We start from the raw sequence: 19,106 nt of genomic DNA on the forward strand, positions 1-19,106 counted from the left end.
TGCAAGTACCACCCAACATATAAAATACCCTTTGAAGAAGATTCCTTGGCCTGAATATAATCTCAAATTCTTGATGCAAATGAGGAAGTACATATTTGTGCTCTTCCTAATGCAGTGGAGTAGCTCCTATTATGATGCTTCAGCAGCAGTAAAATCACAAGCTAAGGTATGTTTTTATCTGTGTTTTGGATTTGCATACTCTGGCATCAGCACTGGTGGTCCAGGAAGGGGACAAAGCCTTGCCTCCCCCCATTCCCAGACACTATTCTTTGCCTCTGTGCCACCTGATCCTTGTTTTTCTGGCACAGGTTTCTCATAGAGCTGATCTGGGCAACAGTCTGAGGACAGCTGGGTTGCTTCTCTAAGTGGCCATGCCATTTTATGGCTGAATAATGTGTTTTTGAAGATGCTTGTAATTTGTAGTGTGTGTTTTAATGAGACACAGAACATCATCCTGCCCTCCTTTTTAGCTTCTGGGACAATGGTTTGATGTAGAACACCACTGTGTTTATTACACCTCTATGAATTGTGAAGATGAGTAGATTGAAAAGTCATGGAGCAAGCTGAATTTCATTGCACAGCTGATTCCCTGTCTGAATCTGCTTCAGACTAAAATCCTCAATTTCTATTTTGAAACCTCTGAAATGGCTTTCAAGGGGAAAAAAATTACACAATTTTGATTTATTTCCCTTCTGTTTAACCATATGTGCTTTCCTGTCCTTTTTGAGATAGGAGGGAGATAGAGAAAGAAACTTCATAATGGGTTGAATGTTAAATAGTTTTTTATTTTGAAAAACTAGCGAATATCCATAGCCTAAAGTAGCCAGAGTTTGTAGGTAGAGGCAATATCTTTCATTAAACTAGATACTAAAACTGGGAAATGATGGGAAAGCTTTTAGACACAAACATTTTTCAGACCTGAAGTTGCAATGTGACTGGAAACCTGCCCTTTGTTCACACCACACAGCAGAATATGCACCTCATTAATTGCACAATAAAGAGGACATCTTGAATTGGATCTTGAATTTTGCTTGTTGGGCTGATGGGCATTAAGTTACAAGCTGAGGCAAGACTAGATTAATTGAAATTGAAGTACCTCCATCAGGAAATATTTAGAAGAGGGCAAATCTTGACTTTCTTTTAGTGCCCTTCAGGAGTATGACCCTGACTCTGTCACAAGGACTATTTCTTATCTGCTCAAGAACACACCTAGTTTTAAAAAGCACTTAGTGAACAACTGGCATTATTTTGCTCCTTATTGAAAAAACAGTGGAAGAAATGGTAATTTTTAAGCTCTCCTGAAGTTGTTACTATAAGCTTATGAATAGATCTTTATTACTGGAAACCAAACATGGGTATTGGTGTTGTAGAGCTGTAGATGGGCTAACAAGTTTTGTTCAGGGTTAGACAATCTTATCTGGCCTACCATGAGTATCCTTGACAGTTTAAGCTCAAATTACATTTAATGATAGCCTATGAAACAAAACATTTAATTCAAATGCTTCAAAATATAAAAATAATAAAGAGTCCTGTTACTATCAATTTTTAATCCCCTTCTCTTCTGGCTCAGCTACGTTTCAGGCTGAAATTGCCTTGTTTAAGTGAATTCAGATATCTCCACTACTGCACTCTCTATTCTGTGCAACCAACAGTTTGAAAGTATTCTGTGACTTAATTTTTAACTCTGATATAAAAAATCCCAAACCTTTATCCCATATAAAGAATAGTCCTGCATTCCTTTATCTCACCAAGTTATTTTCTGAAATGTAAACATCTTAACAAAAGCTGTTTTCTTTAAATTCTTCTATTTTTACATGATTCATCTGAATGTATTGCACCTATACTAAGTGTAGTACTTTATATTTTGAAGTACATTCTTGTAATTGCATTTTTTGCCAACTTCTTCTTAGACTTATAATAATTTCATTTACAATATATAAGCAATAATTTGGAATTCAGTTTTCCTATCAAGTAATCATTGTTTCATGAAGCTCTATAAGCTATCTTTGATAACACAGTATAAGGTAAATTATTACATCATACCAAAGCAAAATATTTTTTAAAGCTTTAATTCAAAGTCTGTGTAATCAGAGTCAGAAACAATAAAGGTGATCTGGTGGTGTGGGAGGTATCCTTGGAGGGTTTGTTCCCCTGGCTAAAAGGAAGCAAAGATATCTGAATTTCCTTGAATATGTCACTAAATAACTGGGAAAACCAGCATGCAAGGTACCATAGTTTCAAAACATTTGCATGTAAGTATGATTTCTAAAATTCATTATTATTATCATCATGTGACATTATTATCATTGTGTGTAAATGCAGAAAATGTAGTAACTATGTTTACATCAGTGCTGAGAGCTCTCCCATACACCATGAAATTCCAGATTGCAGTCTGTGTAGCCAGATCAACTGGACTTACTGAAAATTAGAATGTCTCTGTGGATGATGCATGGTTTTGATTAGGTGACTGTATATGTCTCTTGTTAGTCTCAACCTAAGCAAATTTTTAAAACATTCAGGTTGCCAACACAGTAACCCTTTTGTTCACTGCTGCTTTTTTTCTCTTCAAGAAATATATACTTATATGCCCTGAATTTATCCTAAGGCAGGTGTGGTTTATAAATGAACTGCAGAAGTGAACACTTTTCTGAGAGGCAGCAGATGCATTTGGCTGTATGCAGATGGGCATTTCTTCATTTGCAGGTGGCTTACCAAAAAGGGACTGAAATTTTCATATAGACTTGTCATTCTCCTGTCAAAATTTCAAATGTCTTTTTTTTCTTTTGAAAGGCAAAAGTTTACATGATTGCAGCAGGGGTCATAGCAGGTGTGTATCTCCTTGGAATTGTCGTCCTTTTCCTTGGAGTAAAGGAAAGGGATGGTAAGTTATATTTAAATATACCTCGATTTAATAATAGCTATTTCACATTTCTTTATTGAAAAGATTTTTATTTTATGTATTCTGCTTTTCTTAGATCCATATGCCTTAAATTCAGACAGAGCAATCCCTTTTTGTAAGGGGCTTGCGCTCACCATGAAGCATGGTCCATATGTGAAGCTTACAGCTTCATTTCTTCTCATCTCGACAGCAGTTCAGGTAACTTCAGACCCTCTCAGTCTGTCTGTTGGCCTCGTTCCACTCCCAGCATGGGAGAGTCTGAAATGCAAATAACCTTTGGCTGGTGACTGGAGGGGTGATCTGGGGGGTGTTGCCTTCCCCTGTAAATCAGTAGGGAACCAGAATCCTCTTCTGGTGCCTGGGGTCCTGTGTGGCTGGAGATGGTTCTTACAAAGGAGAAGCAAAGCCAAAGTCCTGACCATTTAAAGACTTTTTTTATTTTCTTTTCTGTTCTTTTCTTTTTTTTTTCTTTCCATAAAAGGTGAAGAACTAGTCCTAGTGACCCAATCTGGGTCATTCTGTGTTATCCATCCACAGTCTCCTGTGGTTTCAGTTGCTTAGAGAATGCTTTTTCTCTTCTGTCTGTTCCTCCCTCTGTGTGCCCTGTTTGAACTGTTGCCCCTCTCCTCTGTGTAGGTGACTGCTCTCAGATAGTGGCTGAACTGGGTCGTGTGGAGTCTTTTGTGATGGAAGGCATTAGGTCAGAGTAAGAAGACATTCAGAGGCAGGAGGTCTCACCTGTGTCAGAGTTAGGTAAAGCTCATTTTGAAATGAGGACCTGCAATTCACAAAAAGATGCAGTGCATCCTCCCATAGAGAGGAGCTGTAGAAAAGCCACTCAGTTAGAAACCTTCACTCCCCATAACTACAGCAGGCTTTTTAAGCCTCACTTTTAGGACATGTTCTATTCAGTAAATGTATTATTTTACTCTTAACTTGTACATATCAGTTGAAGTTTGCTTTATTTTGAAAAGCAAATAATTATCATATTTTTGCCAAGAGACTCTTAGTCACATGAACAATTGATCAAGGGAGTAGCAGGACAGAAGGCAAGAATATGGCATGTAAGAGAGCAGTGCTGTGCTCACCAGCAATCCTGGTGAATTATTAAGTTCCTTGGAAGGACTGCTTAAAAGTTTGTTTGCCAGAGAAGCACTGAACTTTTTTGTTGGCCTGGATTTGGGCACAGCAGCTGCTAGTCCTTGCTGGAATACCCAAGGGTGAGAAACAATAACAGAAGTTATTTCTGCTCATGTCTGGGATCTGCAGGTACTGTGAGCAACTGCAGAGACAGGGAGAAGATGAAAGATGAAAGGTCCCTTATTGTCCACATCCTTCCAGCATCCCCTCAGTCAGCAGGGATGCAGAGCACATCTGGTTGCTGGCAGCCAACTACTTGCTGACAGCACCCAGAGAGAAAAAGATCATCTGTCAGTCCATATCTCTGTGCTTTGCTGTTTGTGCAGACTGAAGGGAAGGTGTGAGGGGAGGCAGAAGTTGGAAGCTGTATTATTCCAGTTGAGCATAGCAACCCTTGCTGCTGTTACTTGAGGGAGGGACACTGATTTTCTGATTTTGTGGAATTTAGAGAGTGGATTACTGCTCAGCAAAAGGAATAGGCAGGTAAAGATGCTTTGTCTGTAATGTGTGATATCCTATGTCTAAAATTAGAGCAGCATAAACAGGGACACAAACTAGGGAAGGGTTTTGTGGCAAGTGAGAAAGGATACAACTTTTCTGGATATCCTAATCTGTGTACAGGTGATTGGCCACCTGTAATCTACAAGCACATAAAGGGAGCAAGAATTGATCATGCTGCTGTGGCATCAGTATTAAATCCTCCTCTGTCACTCTGCTTCTGCAGAATTGCTGGAGCTGGCCCTCCGTCACATTCTGGTGCTCAGAATCCCCCAGAGTTCTGCAGAAGCATGGTGGTGGCTGTGGCTTCACCTGTCACATAGCACAGTGCAGTTAGATCCTCCCGTCTGATGAGGATTCAGATGTAGGGAGATATCTGGCCCAAAGCTACATTCCACAGCTGAGGGTGCATACAAAGCCAGCTGTTTTACTACAGGAAGTTGGCAGGAGTGTTATTACAGCTGAAACGTTACTTGTTTTGGAGTCAGAGCTTCTGGAGAAAGATTTATGGCCTTGCTGGGGAAGAGAAAGGCCAGTTTCTAGCAGTAGCCTGCAGCTGAGACAACACAAGGCAACTGGGACATAGGGAATAAAGCCTCAAGACAGAATTCTTTCATAGAGCCATTTCTGTTTTGATCAATTTTATGCTCTGTTAGGTGTGGCTTGCCTCTTGCTTGCCCCAGTATTACTGGCATGTTATTCCAGTGGTAATGGGACAGTTACTGCTTCTTTAAATTGTTGCAAACAAGGCAAGAATGAGACTCCCAAATCCTACATTTAACAAATCAGTCACCAACTGATTGGTGACTCAACTACTCAACTGACTCAACTACCATGGAGTGTGATGCAATTTTTGTATTTTTTAAATTTTCCTTTGTCTTTTGGTGGTCACCAAATGTCTTAAATTCCACAGCTGGAGCAGGGAAACTTTGTCCTGTTCTGCACTCATGCTGCCGGCCTCCGCAATCACTTCCAGTATTTGGTGGTGACCATCTTGGTGAGTTGCACTTCTCTCCCAAATGTTACCTGGTTCTCACTGGGCTTTGGCACAAAATTACAGAAGACAAGAAGAGTTTTGTGCCTCAGCAGAGCTGTTAGAAAGCTGCATTATCTTTTGCATTGTCTGTTTGAAGTAAAGCTGGTGTCCCCTACTGCACTTCTGAAAAAATAGTGATCTGGAGCTCTTAATTCATTCCTTGTTGTTTTTACCTGTAAGCCACAGCTTCTATAAAAGGCATAATCTGCTTCTAGATGGGAGGTCTGGAATTTTACCTCCTTTGTCCCTTTCCCCAGTCCTATGTGCTGAAAATTAAGCAACTTTAATTTGCATATTCATACACACAACTCCTCTGGGCTAGGCAGCTCACAAGGATAAATATTTAAAATACCCAGAAATATGAAGATTTCTCTCTAGAGCAATTGGCACTGTGACAAAAAGATCCTTTCACATAATCTTTTTTTTTTAACATGCAGAGGTAGAGTTCTGCTTGCTTAGGTGATACTTATCCTTTCCCACATTATAAGACATATCTTTTCCAAAACCATTAAAACCAAGATGTTGGAGAGCAAAAGAGGAGTGCTGGGTATCTTAAGGCTCTGCAAGTGATGGACACCAAGAAGAGAGACAAGAGACAGTAGAGTTAAAGTAAGTAAAGACTGAAATGTAACTAACAATTAGATGACATTTAAATAAAGGTCAAGTGTAAGGCTGCCATTAGTAGCAGTACTTCAGTGCATAGGTACTACATTGCTTGTGGTTGCTGCTATGGGTGAGTATTTCAGTGTCTGAAACAGTAAAGTCAGCTGCAAGCAACTATTTCTCTTACAGATTGTTCCTAAGAAGGGACACACTGTATGGAATGTACTCTTAAGTATGTCTTAGGATAGGTTCATCTTGCACTTCAACTTTCTTCCTGTACCATGGGGTAGAGCTAAATTCACTCATTATTTGTCAGGTTCAGCCAGTGTGGCAAAAGGCATTAGCACCAAGTGCGGCTATTTGCAGCATGTTTGAACTTTAATGACTGAGCACTGCTATGACTGCTGTGCCTTGCATTACAAAAGGAAATTTTAAGACACTATTTTCTGAGATTTGACTGTACAAAACCCTCTGATGGATAGCTTAACAATGAATTTTAAAAAGTCACTCAAAGGATGAGGAGAAACAAGAATCTCCATGTTCACCTTCCTTTCAGGATTTTATGTACTAGACAAAAAGATGTCTGTGAGCTCTAGAGCTGAAGAAGACAGTGGAAGTAAGCACAGTACAGATGCAGGTTTTTGTCCCTTGTAGGTATCAGCAGTCGTGAGCGTTCCCTTCTGGCAGAAGTTTCTGCAGAGATTTGGCAAGAAGTGTGCAGCATGTGGGATTTCGGTAAGCAAATCCTCTGAGAAAAAAAAATTCTGCTTGTGCTCATTTCGCTTGACAACGAGCCACTTCAGGAGCTCTTTCAAGTGCTTGTAACATCAATCTATGTGAAATTTGCTCCGTTCCAGAGTTTGTTTTAAATCACTATACCAAATTTCAGACAGATTCCAAGTTTCCAAGGGAAACTTTTGAGAAATGGATTGATGCCGGAAGGAGGTCCCAGTTTATTTAAGAATCTGCACAAATTCTCCTCATTTGAAGCTCTCAGAACTGAGCTCCAATAAGGTTTTATAAATTCAGATCTGAGTTGCCTCATGTTGACAAGTTATCTGTTGTGCAAGGCTTGTTTTGTCTTTGTTATATGCTGCTGAGGTGTCTGTAATTCAGTCTCACAGAAGGAAACAAAAGTCTGTCAGACACCCCCTCTAGGAGCATCCACATCCCTCTGAATAGGGAGGGAGAGTTATTAGTGAAGTAAAGAAAAAGGTGACCTACCTGAGAAAAGAAGCCTAGTTTAACTCTGACACAGTCTGCAAAGCCAGCTCAGTGAGCCTGCCCTTGTCACTGATGGATTATTTTAAGTCCCTTACTTAGTGCAGACAGCAGCAATTTTCTGTCATCATCCTTGGTGAGTTATTGTATAGGCCTGTTCCTCCCCATTTTCCCCCTGTTTACCTTCAATTACTTATGAAAGAGGAAAGAAAAATTGCCTTGTGCACAACAAAGCAGGAGGACTTGAAAAATCCAGCCCAAAGCTATATGTCAAAATTTGAACAAAGCTGAAAAATTTAGGTCTGGTGACAGAGTTGAACAGTTATAATTTTTGGAATTAAAAGCTGTGTTGTAATAACTTCCAGAGAATCAGAAGTAACTTTAAAACCCAAGTTCCAAATATGTTGAATTGTTATGTGTTTTGAAGTAGGTATCTGGAATTTGAGGCCCATCTTTATTTCTTTTTACCACTTGAATAAAGAGAATTGCCAAAAGCAGTATTGGCCCATTGACTAGACCTGGGAATGCAGATTTCCTCCTTAGGAAATCTCCTCCTCTGTCTACTTGGCTACAAAAAATACTTTATTCAACCAACTTGGCTCTATAAATTTAGTTTTACATGACTGGAAAGCCTGTCAGCACCTCTGTAAACATGGTTTAACTTAATTTTACAGTTGAGTTGCTTGACTGTTATGGTCTAAGTGGGGGATGGATTAAAAAAAGCCACCTCTCTGTTTCACCTTGGAGACATTTCTCAGGGGACTCAGTGTGTGCTCAGTGATGGATTTTGTGTCTGACAATGCATCACAGGAGCTTTCTACCCTACCACCTGGTGTGATCTGTACAACTAATCTGTGCTGTCCCACTATGAAATAAAAGCACATCATTTAAAGCTCCTAAGTTTGTCATTGGGGAATGTTCTACTGGAAGGGAAGGAGACAGGGAAGAAAACTTTTTTTTTTCCTCTCTAAAACCTCACTCAGCTTTCAGGGTGAACATGTCATTGGAAATTCAGTTTCCTGAAAAAAAAGTCACAGTGCTCCTGACTAATTTTTCCTGTTAAGGTGAGTCTATGTTGAAGAGATCCCTCAAAAAATTTAGAAGCTGATAGATAAGCAACAAGAATCTTGGGTTTCTTCCACTGATATTTCTCCCTTTTTACCCATTCCCCCAAAAGAGATGACCAACAAGTCTAACTACTGATTAAGTATCTCAAGTTCCTAGAAGTTTAAACCTAGAATTTCTGGAATTATAAGGAATTAGCCTGCTCCCAAGCAGGATCCTTGATATCATTCTTAGCATATTGTGGATAGCATCCACAACCAGGTGGGTGCACAAGCTGGAAATTATTCTCACCTGTTTATTTCCTTCAGCTTCCATGTGCTGTGTTCATTTAGGTGTCTACTCTGCCCTCACGGGGCAAACACTGAACTTTCAGTAAGTCTCAGCTGGTGACTGGAATTGAAGTTGTTGCGAAAAATTTTAAGAACTGTGGTTCATAGTTTTGGCAAGGTGTCTAAAAGCAAAGATGGCTCTCTCCCTCAACTCTAGCTTCCATCCTAGCCAATACTATCTTTTGGCCGTGGGTTTTGTAGGATTTAGTAAAAACAAGAGCACCTCCTTACAGATATGCAATTGTTTATTTGCTATCTATGAGCACTGTGCAGCATGGAGAGATGCCTTTGGATGAGTCCTGGCTCTGCAGCCCCATTTCCACTCTCCCATCCTGTTTCCACTCACATCCTCCCTGCACCTTTTCCTGATTTGCCCTTCACAAGGTGCTGCTGCAGAGACCAGTGCCACCCTCAGCATCCCAGCAAGGTCACCTTGCACGGTGCTGCCAGGGCACGGATGGAAGGCACGGGATAACTGTGGGATCTGGTTTATAACCCAGAGGGCAGCAGCTCTGTGACAAGGGAGCAGATGCCAATAACAGAGTATTTGCTTTGCAAGTGAGAAAGAAGGAGCTGCATTAGCTGTTTATTGCAGTGGGAGCACTGCCCCCATGACTGCACTGCCACTGCATGAGCAAAGCTTTAGGGCATTGTAACCTCAGTCCTGCTGGCCCTGCTGCTCTTTCTCCAGGAAATTACAGTCACAATGATTATTAGTATCGATCTGGAATTTTGGTTAAGTGCTTTGGTTTCTGAGTGGGTGCCCCATGTGGAGCATAAGGCAGTCATAAAATTGCTTATAGACAGCATAAAATCTGATATTGCTGGAGTGCTCTCTTGTGGTGAAATAACGATTTTGCCACAACACCAGGCTAATGCAAGGATTATCTGCCTGTGCTGGGAACTTGCAGTCAGAAAAGGTTATTTTCTGCCTCCTTAGCTTGGGAGCAAATGCTTTAGATGGGAAATGCATTTAAAACATAAACATAATGGATTAGACTCTAGGACTCCCAGAATCACTTATCATACAGAACTGTAAATAGCAGTGCTTTGGGGAATCACTCTCTGTGAAAGCTCTTATGCCCTCAGCTCCCAAGCTGCACGTATAGAGGATTGAAACACTTAATGTTAAACTAATCCCCATCATTAAAAAGCCCTGTAGATAAGCCCCTGGTTCTGGATTCTACATGTGCTGCTGTGCCTGTGGTTCACAGGCGTGGGAGATGGAGCATGTGACGGGTGTAGGACAGCTGGGCAGTAGGCATTCAATCAGCATTTTAAAAAGTGGATTTTCAGTCCTGTAAGCCCATTGCTTCAAGTTGAAGTTGAAGAAATCTAGCGACTGTAACTACTGCCAGAAAACAAATCCCAGGCATCCCAAATTAATTTGGTTTTGAGGGTAACCTCTGTGGCTGTCATGCAATGTCATGAGTGGATCCAGCTGTGGGGAGTGGAGTAAACCACTCTGACTTTTGGGGTTATTTATTGCTGAGTAAATGGCTTTCAAGTGGTGATTGGAAATGAAAGCAAATTTTTCCTTATCAAGACTGAAGATATTCTGTGAAATACTGTATTTACAGTTTAAAATTACCACTGAAGCCCTGCCACTCCCCTTGAAATGCAGTGTGAGGATGTTTTAAGGCATTGTCTCTAATAGTAAATTAAATAGCTCCAGTGTCCTAGAATAGAAATGGACATTTGGTCATCTCTGTTATTTAACTGGCAGAAAAATCTTTGCCCAAGCTGATTAGCAATCTCCTGAGAATTATCAGTGTTCATGGATAAGGGAAGAGCAGCTGAAAGTGTCTAGCTGGACTTGTGCAAAGCATTTTACACTGTCCTGCATGTCATCCTTGTCTGTAAGCTGGAGGGGCATGGATTTGGTGGATGGATCAGTCAGTGCATGAGGAATTTGCTGGCTGGTGGCACCCAAAGAGCTGTGGTCAGTGGCTCAATGTCCAGGTGGGGGCCAGTGAGGAGTGTCATCCCCAGGGGTCTGTACTGGGACCAGGACTGTTCAGCATCCTTGTCAGGGACATGGACAGAGGGACTGAGGCACCCTCAGCACATTTGCTGAGCTGTGTGGTGCAGGTGACACGCTGGAGGGAAGGGATGCCATCCTGAGAGGCCTGGACAGGCTTGAGAGGTGGGACTGTGGGAACCTCATGAAGTTCAGCAAGGCCAAGCACAAGCTCCTGCACCTGGGTCATGGAGATCACAAACACAGAAACAGTCTGGGCATTGAATGTATTGAGAGCAGCCCTGAGGAGAAAGAAATGTGGGTGTTGGTTGACAAGATGCTCAAGATGACCCAGCAATGTGAACTTGCAGCTTACAAAACCAAACACTTCAAAAACAGTGTGGGCAGCAGCTGGGGGAGAGGATTCTGCCCCTCTGCTCTGCTCTCCTGAGACTCCTCCTGCCAGGCTGCGTCCAGCTCTGGACACCACAACCTCAGAAGATTGTGGACTTGGTGGAATGAGTCCAAAGGAGGACCACAAAAATGATCAAAGGGTTAGAGCACCTCATGCTGCATCCAGCTCTGGGAACCACAACCTCAGAAGGTTGTGGACCTGGTGGAATGAGTCCAAAGGAGGACCACAAAAATGATCAAAGGGTTAGAGCACCTGTATTATGAAAACAGGCTGAGAGGGCTAGGGCTGTTTAGCCTGGGGAATAAAAGGCTCTGGGAAGACCTTAGAGCCCCTTCCAGTGCCTAAAGCAGCTTCAAGAGAGCTGGAAAGGACTTCCTACAGGGGCATGGAGTGATAGGACAAAGGGGAATGGCTTTAACCTGATAGGTAGATTAAGATTGGATACTGGGAAGAAATTCTTCACTCTGAGAATGGAGAGGCCCTGGCACAGGTTACCCAGAGAAGATGTGGGTGCCCCATCCCTGGAAGTGTTCAAGACCAGGGCTTGAACATTTGGAAGGAGCTTGGAGCAGCCTGGTCTAGTAGAAAATGCCCCTGCCCATGGCAGGGAGATTGGAATAAAACAATCTTTAAAGGTTCCATCCAAACAAAACCATTCTATTATTCTATCTAGCACAGTTTGGGAATCAACCACTTTAGGGCTTTTCACAAAAAGTATTTATATGGCCACAGGTTTTTTGTAGACCATGAATGTTTAGGACTATGAATGTGGCCAGGGTCTGTGAGTTGGCTTCAAGACTGATCAATAGGGTCTTGGGTCTCTTTAATTTCCTAGTTCAGCTGTAGCTCTAATACTGCTAACAGAGACAGCACTACTATCAATGGTCCTACTTTTCTTCAATTATTCTGGGTAGTTAAATGCAGAGTGGCTCAGGGCTTTTTGGAAATGCAATTTGACCAAAATACTGAAGTGTGAGACATTGCTGTGTGTGAGCTGTTCTGTAACATAGTTTTGTATTTTGAAGGGAACCATCTGTATAGCATTGAGGAGTGCATGCTGTAACCTGGATATAATGCTTTTCTTCTTCAGTGGATGATTCCTTTTGCAGTCATGCTAGTGACCATTCCAAACCTGATCCTGGCTTACTTCGTGGCCTTCGTCTCTGGTCTGAGCATTGCAGCATCTCTTCTCTTGCCATGGTAGGAGAATTTTACACTTAAGGTGGGGAATGGATGTATTTCTGCATTACATGTATGTACTTCTGCATGGAATTTGCCTCTGAAAAAGGCAGAATATGTCAGGAGTCACTTCTTCTAAGAATCTTTTTTTGGTTTTGTTGTGAATGTTATATGCAGTGATATGAGTTTGTTGCCCTGTTGTTAACAGATAACATCCACCATAACTGTAGCTGCTTTTTGTACATGAGAGTTTAAATTAATCAATAATCTAAGTAGTTATACAACGTGTGATAACATTGCTTCAGGAATTATGAAGTTATGCAAATCAATTAATGCTGAGCAATTAAGAATGTAGCAGAGGACACATAAGGCAAACTATGGCTAACCTTACTTCTTATAAGGGCATGTAGCTATAGAACAAGGAGTAATGGCTTTAAACTGAAAGATGATAGATTAGATTCTAGAAAGAATTTCTTTACTGTGAGGGTGGTGAGGCCCTGGCACAGGTTGCCCAGAGAAGCTGTAGCTGCCCCATCCCTGGGAGTCTTTAAGGTCAGGCTGGATGAGGCTTGGAGCAACCTGGGATAGGGGAAGGTGTCCCTGCCCATGGCAGGGGGCTGGAATGAGATGAGCTTTAAGGTCCCTTACAACCCAAACCATTCCATGATTCTGTGTGTCCCTGCTTGAGTAGTCCTTTGTTATGGATCACATGCACAAGGTTATGATTATAAGAAACCAAGAATTCAAGGTCCTTTGCACCTGAGGACTGAAAATAAGTGGGGAAAAACAACTCAAGGACGAGCATGGAAGGACATTTCCTCTTCAGATTGAATAATTGTTATTGATATCACATTAACCAGAAAGCAAGACCATTGCTGAGGGCACTGTTTTTCATAACTTGTTTGTATAATGCCCTGAAAATTCCAAGAGATCATGAAATACATAGTTTAAAATTAGTTGCCAGACTATGTAAGCTTTTCTGCACAGAGGGTGAGAAGACCTTTCTTCTTCCAACAGTAAATGATTACATATATTGGAAATAAAATGTCAACTCACAATTAACATTCAAGCAGCTTCCATTCTTATTCTCCATTACCTAATTCAGTGTCTTTGAAATAGAAATAGAATAGGTTTCATTGGTTTCTGAAAATGTTGTTACCTTGTCAGAAGAGTTATTTCAGAGTGCAACTATTCAGACATTCAGAGTCCCTTGAAATCTTAAGAAATGTGATGGGGGTTTTGTTGTTCTTTATTAATATCACAACTTCTGGTTGGAATGACAGGCAGATTAGGAAATTATGTCACCTCTCAAGTGTTTGATGGTGGCTGTTTGATGGCTATTCAGTGATTTTCCACATTGTAATATATGGCCGTGCTTTTCTTTCATTTTTTGCCCTCCTTTCCAGGAGTAGAACCTTTTGAACTGGATTCTTTCATGTGCATGGCTACATCAATCAGCTTAAAAATGGAGGAGGGCTGTGCCCTATTTCATTAAGTTTGGACTTTGAAAAGAAATTTTGGATTGAGTTTTTCTTTTATCTTGCTCACTTCTAGGTCAATGCTGCCTGATGTTGTTGATAACTTTCGCCTGCAGAATCCTCATGGGAAAGGACATGAAACCATTTTCTATTCTTCTTATGTTTTTTTTACCAAGATGTCAGCAGGAATTGGCTTAGGAATTTCTGCAGCAGGGCTGGAGTAAGTAACACTGTGTTTCCACTTAGTGGACCTACTCTGAAAGCATTCTGAGGTTACAACACTTTTACTCTGTGGAGTTAATTGCATTCATGCCCTGAGCCTGAAAGTGCCAGCAGCTCCAGATGGCTGACCACTAAAGACAGGATTGGTGCCATCTAGGCCAGACAACTGAGCATTGTTACTTGCCCTGACATGGTTCTACTCAGACAAACCTGACTTCCCTTTAGATTTTCCTCTTTTCAATTACTCATGTACATTTTAGTGGCTTATATGAATAAAGAACAAAACACGACAGTGCAGCAGATGAAGGTGCCCCACAGGTGATACAGGTGCTTTGTGCATTCCCTGTTGCACCTGAACTGGACTATTTCTATGGGCTTGTAAGGCTTTACATGGGTTGGAGTTCTTTCAGGGATGCCAGAGACCTGTTCAGCATGAAAGGATCACCAGTTCCTGGATGGTTTTAGGGACCTGGATACTGATAGGGTCAGGAACAGCCTTTCTCACAGCTCTCCCTGTCCCCTAGACCATGTCACTTTAGGAGGGGGTTTATGGTCTCTTTCCACTTGGTCTTGTCTGTTCTGACCAGACAGGCTGAGTAAGTGGCCAGGCATCTTCTGCCCTGCCTTTGTGCAAGACCTGGCAGAAAGGGCCTGTGCCTGTCCCTGCTACAGCACACAATAAATACTTAGAAGGGAAATCTAGCCCTCAGCTCCAGATTAGGTTCTGGTAACCAGAATGTTTTGCTTTGGGGCCTTGAGCTGAAGTTGCTAAATAACAGGCAATGTTGGCTGAACATTTTGGGCTTAGGGATTTAACTGCTTATTGCTAAAACCTTCAAACAATTCACTGTTCCCCAATTAGTTCCTTTTCAATTGCATTCCAGTTGTGTCCCAGCAGTTTGCCAAGGCAGATGTTTGTGGGAGAACACAGAAGACAGAGCGATGCCAAATGAGCTTTCATTGGGTGGATGTTCAGAAGAAAAACTCATTCCACAAATTGGGAGTAGGAATTTGATGATATCAGCAGTTGTGGGACTGCATGGAAGCCCTGAATCAATGAAGTGTACCTAACTCTGAGCACTTGAGTAAATTTGTCTATCTTGAGACGAGTGCTTAAGTGTGTGTTTAAATTAAAATTAATTATTGCTGTTGAAATTGGTGAAATTACTTCCATGCTTTTAAAGCAGAGCTTGAATACTTTGCTGAATATTAATAGGAAACACATAACAGATTATTTTCACATAACCACAGAATCACAGAATGGGTAGGCTGGAAGGGACCACAGTGGCTCATCTGCTTCCAACCTTCCTTTCTCAAGCAGAGTGATCCCAGAGCACAGGCACAGGATTGTGTCCGGGCAGTTCTGGAATATCTCCAGTGAGGGAGACTCCACAGCCTCTCTGGACAATCTGTTCAGGCCTCAGTCATTGCACAGGAAAGAAGTTCTGCCTCATGTTCAGGTGGAACTTGCTGGGCATCAGTTTATTTCCTTACATGGGATTCCACAATCTTTTCTTTAAAAGTATGCAAACAATTTGATAGATTTCAAAGAACCTAAATGTTATATATAATAACAAGAAAATACAGAGATAATGCAGTTATCTGAAGTCAAGCACAAAAATGAGGTTTGAAAAACATGATTTGAAATGTAGTGGGGAGAAGGAAGAGAGGTGTAGGGAAAATGGAAGAAAAGCCTTGAAGAGTGGGGAGGGTGGGAGAAGGAAGCCTCCAGGTGAACAACAGCCTTTTAGCTTTGGACATACACACACCACTTGTTTCCATTTGTTTAGGTTTACTGGGTACAAGCCAGGGATATGCAGACAGTCAGATGATGTGATCCTCACACTGAAACTCCTCATTGGAGCAGTCCCTGCCATCCTCATCCTTTTAGGTTTATTTATACTCCTTTTCTACCCCATCACTGAAGAAAGTCGGAAAGAAACAAAGCTTGCCCTTGAAGAGTTAAGGTAAGTTTGGCTGGCAGTAAAACAGCAGCAACACTCCCACAGCAGCTCTTAATCATACTGGGAAAATTATTGTTGTAAGGAACCCCTATAGTCCTTACAACAAAATAAAACAATGTGCTCTTAGTCAAATTATTAATGGAATGGTACCATGACATGTTCCAGTATTTCTTTTTTGTAGTGCAGTACAACCTGCTTAGAGGACCATTTATCAGAAATTTCAGCTGCTCTATTTACATTTTCTCTGGAGTGGCTCACAAAGCACTATTGTGGTACATTGTTTCAGGCCAGAAAAGAGGAATATTCTACATAGATTAAATTTGTGGGGGTAATGTGAATAGCTACAATTTACTTTTATATAGAAGAAAATGTTATGTTGTTGACTGCATTCTTGGTGTTTATGGGATACAAGAAACATCCAAACCATTTAGAAGTGTAGGCAGAAAAGATTGTGGGAGAAAAAAAGAGGTCAGCATTGAGCTATTATTTCCCTTTTTACTCTGTCACTCTCCCTTCCTCCCTTTTTGTCCTTCTCCATGGAAAATCTTGTCTAGCTCAAATTCATCCACCTCTGTCAATTCTTGAGGACATATATAAGGACAGTCCTAGTGGATAGATGGATAAAATACCAAAAAAAGAGGTTGTTTCTTTGTCTTGGTTTTATTATCCCAATTTACTGGAATTGGAAACTGATTTCCATGCTAAGAGGTCCATTCCAGGACCTCAGCAAGAGCTCCTGGGACCAATTCATGCCCTAAAATATCCAAGATATGTGCCTAGGGTTAACAGATATGACAAAGGTCTCTGTGCAGACTGGAGGGGACAGGGTAAATAATCTAAAATGGGACTGGTCCCTCTGTTCAGGAGCTTCACTCATTGTCCAGAACACCCACACCTTGCTGGGCATTCTCAGCTGTTTGAGATTGCCAAACTCAGCTTGATGAGTCAGCTGTGAAAACCAGAAGTGTGTTCATGTATCATTTGTTCTCTTTTACCAGGAGAAGCCATCAAAACACAGAGAACTTGGACAGCCACAAAAAGGACACCTCTGTCTGAAAGCTCTGAATGCAGTGGCTTTCCAAATACAGACTCACATCCCATCAACAACTCTGTGAGAGTTTTCCAGGTCATTTCTCTGCCCACATTTTATCAAAAAGGACAAAGGATCATTCTGATATAGCCAGTAATGAAATCAAGAGAGGACACCATTGTGCAAATATACACCTAACTCCATGCACTGTGCTAGAAAAGACATTACACGTGTTCAGAAATTCAAGCTATTGAAGGCTTGGGGATTTTTGTTTGGTTTTTTTCAGTGATTCATGGGAAGCTGTGGTCTTGTTCATGGGAGATTTTATGCATTTGTAACTTAAGAGGAAAAAAAAAAGAGTAAATGTGACCAGAGAATCTTTGAAGGTTCTGAATTGGAAAATACTCACAAGAGTCATTGAGTCCAATTCATGCTGCACCATCCAAGTATTAACTCACAATATACTTCACCCTTGGGGGCTAGGGTGGATTTTCAGCACAATCTCTACCTGTAACTTGCACACTATTGTGTTTGGAAAGCACTTGGGAACCTGAAGTATGCTATATGAAGTTAGGATTTATTTTGTTTTGAAATTAAGCAAATCACTCATGCAGACATATTATGAAGAATTTTTCTTTCAGTTTTTTGAAAAATATTTTGATGTAATCTAAGTTTATAGATTCTACAAGAAATAGAACCCTGCATTTCCTGTTACTGATGTTTCTTGCTTCGGAAACCTGTAAACTGACCTCTGTCAGAGAATGAGAACTTTGCATTTTCAAAATCAACATCTCCCCTGAGGATATGAAAAATCAGTAGTCCCTTCCAAAAATTATGTAATGCAAATTTCTTTAAATTTTGGCCTTTAAGTAACCACCATACCCATTTCTCACATGGTGTAGGCTCTCTGCCTCACAAAAAACCATGGCATGGATATTAATCTCAGCTTGCACCTATTTTGTAATAATGAGGCTACACCAGTCTTTTAAATGGTGAGTTTTTTCAGTCAGGGATGTTATCATGCTTTAGATACATCAGCTCATTTCTACTATAGATTTATACTGTTGAGCACACTTTTTAAATGAAAGATACACCTAATCTCAGGAACCTTCTGGAGCACTTCAGACCTGTTCATTCTTGGCTTCTGTGGTGGTTCCAGAGACTGGCTCCAAGCCTAAGCTAAAATGATGGAACTCCGAAGACATATCTAAATCTGGAAGGGAGAGTGAGGAACTCAAGAGGTTTGAAGAAATTATCACAATGCAAGACAAGACATGAATTTCATCCTGCTGCCTTCCCTGTGTGCCTCTGTGAGTGCCTTCTTGCTGTACCAGAAGTGCCTTTGGAGGAGAGGCTCGCTGCTGTTCGGGAGCACCTGGAGGAAGTGGACCCCTGTAATTTGGTCAGGGCCATTTGGGAAGTGGCTCACAGTGCTGGGCTGGAAAATTGAGAAAGATTTTGCTGAAGGACACTGGGATGTAAAATCAGTGCAACCACGGAGCGTCTCACTGAGTTTGATACTGAAACCTTGTCAGGCAAGATTGAAGTCAAAGGCCTTATGAACTGTCCTCAAAATGCTTAATTGTGAGGGTGCTTCTAAGGGTATATTTGGAGTGTGTGTGGGTAAGAGTTAACTTCATTTAAGATTTCTGTTGACTTGCCATCTAAGGCTGGGGTTTTTTGTTTTCTTCATTGTTTCAGTTTTTGGACAAACCAAAATATGTATGCCTGGGGCATATGTGTTTACAACAATAAAAACCATAAGCCTGTTTACAATTTTGAGTCTGATGGAACTTGAAATAGCAGATTTACTGCACTTTGAAGTAGGTAAGTTATGTAGCAATATCACATAGCTCCAAAACATCGCAGAGAATGGTTTGTGGCATTGGATTTAATCTGTAATATTTGTGTATTTCTGAATAGTCACACTTAAAAATAATCAGGAGGCTCAGTAAAGGCTGCTAATGTTTTTTAATGGAATATGTTTTCAGCTACTGTAAATCTGTAGCTACAAGGCAGTGGGTCCATGTCAGTTTATATCAAGTGAACAATTTGCCCAGTGATAAA

At 41.1% G+C, this 19,106-nt stretch overlaps 1 protein-coding gene across 3 annotated transcripts in view; it reads left to right on the top strand.

Moving 5' to 3' along the window:
- MFSD2B (major facilitator superfamily domain containing 2B) overlaps positions 1-19,106 on the top strand; it is a 40,708-nt gene extending 21,602 nt beyond the window's left edge. The window contains exons 7-14 of one of the 3 annotated variants that reach the window (XM_039721662.1): positions 2,791-2,881; positions 2,976-3,097; positions 5,451-5,534; positions 6,831-6,911; positions 12,257-12,366; positions 13,900-14,043; positions 15,937-16,012; positions 17,008-19,106. In XM_039721662.1, the coding sequence (XP_039577596.1) occupies positions 2,791-2,881; positions 2,976-3,097; positions 5,451-5,534; positions 6,831-6,911; positions 12,257-12,366; positions 13,900-14,043; positions 15,937-15,970 (666 nt within the window). In that variant the 3' untranslated portion in view covers positions 15,971-16,012; positions 17,008-19,106. Of the gene's footprint in view, positions 1-2,790; positions 2,882-2,975; positions 3,098-5,450; positions 5,535-6,830; positions 6,912-12,256; positions 12,367-13,899; positions 14,044-15,835; positions 16,013-17,007 lie in introns of all 3 variants that reach the window. The other 2 variants (XM_039721660.1, XM_039721661.1) reach the window with 2 other exon arrangements.

The sequence above is a fragment of the Passer montanus genome, unplaced genomic scaffold (assembly GCF_014805655.1).
Source record: "Passer montanus isolate IOZ18808 unplaced genomic scaffold, ASM1480565v1 scaffold46, whole genome shotgun sequence".
Lineage (NCBI taxonomy): Eukaryota > Metazoa > Chordata > Aves > Passeriformes > Passeridae > Passer > Passer montanus.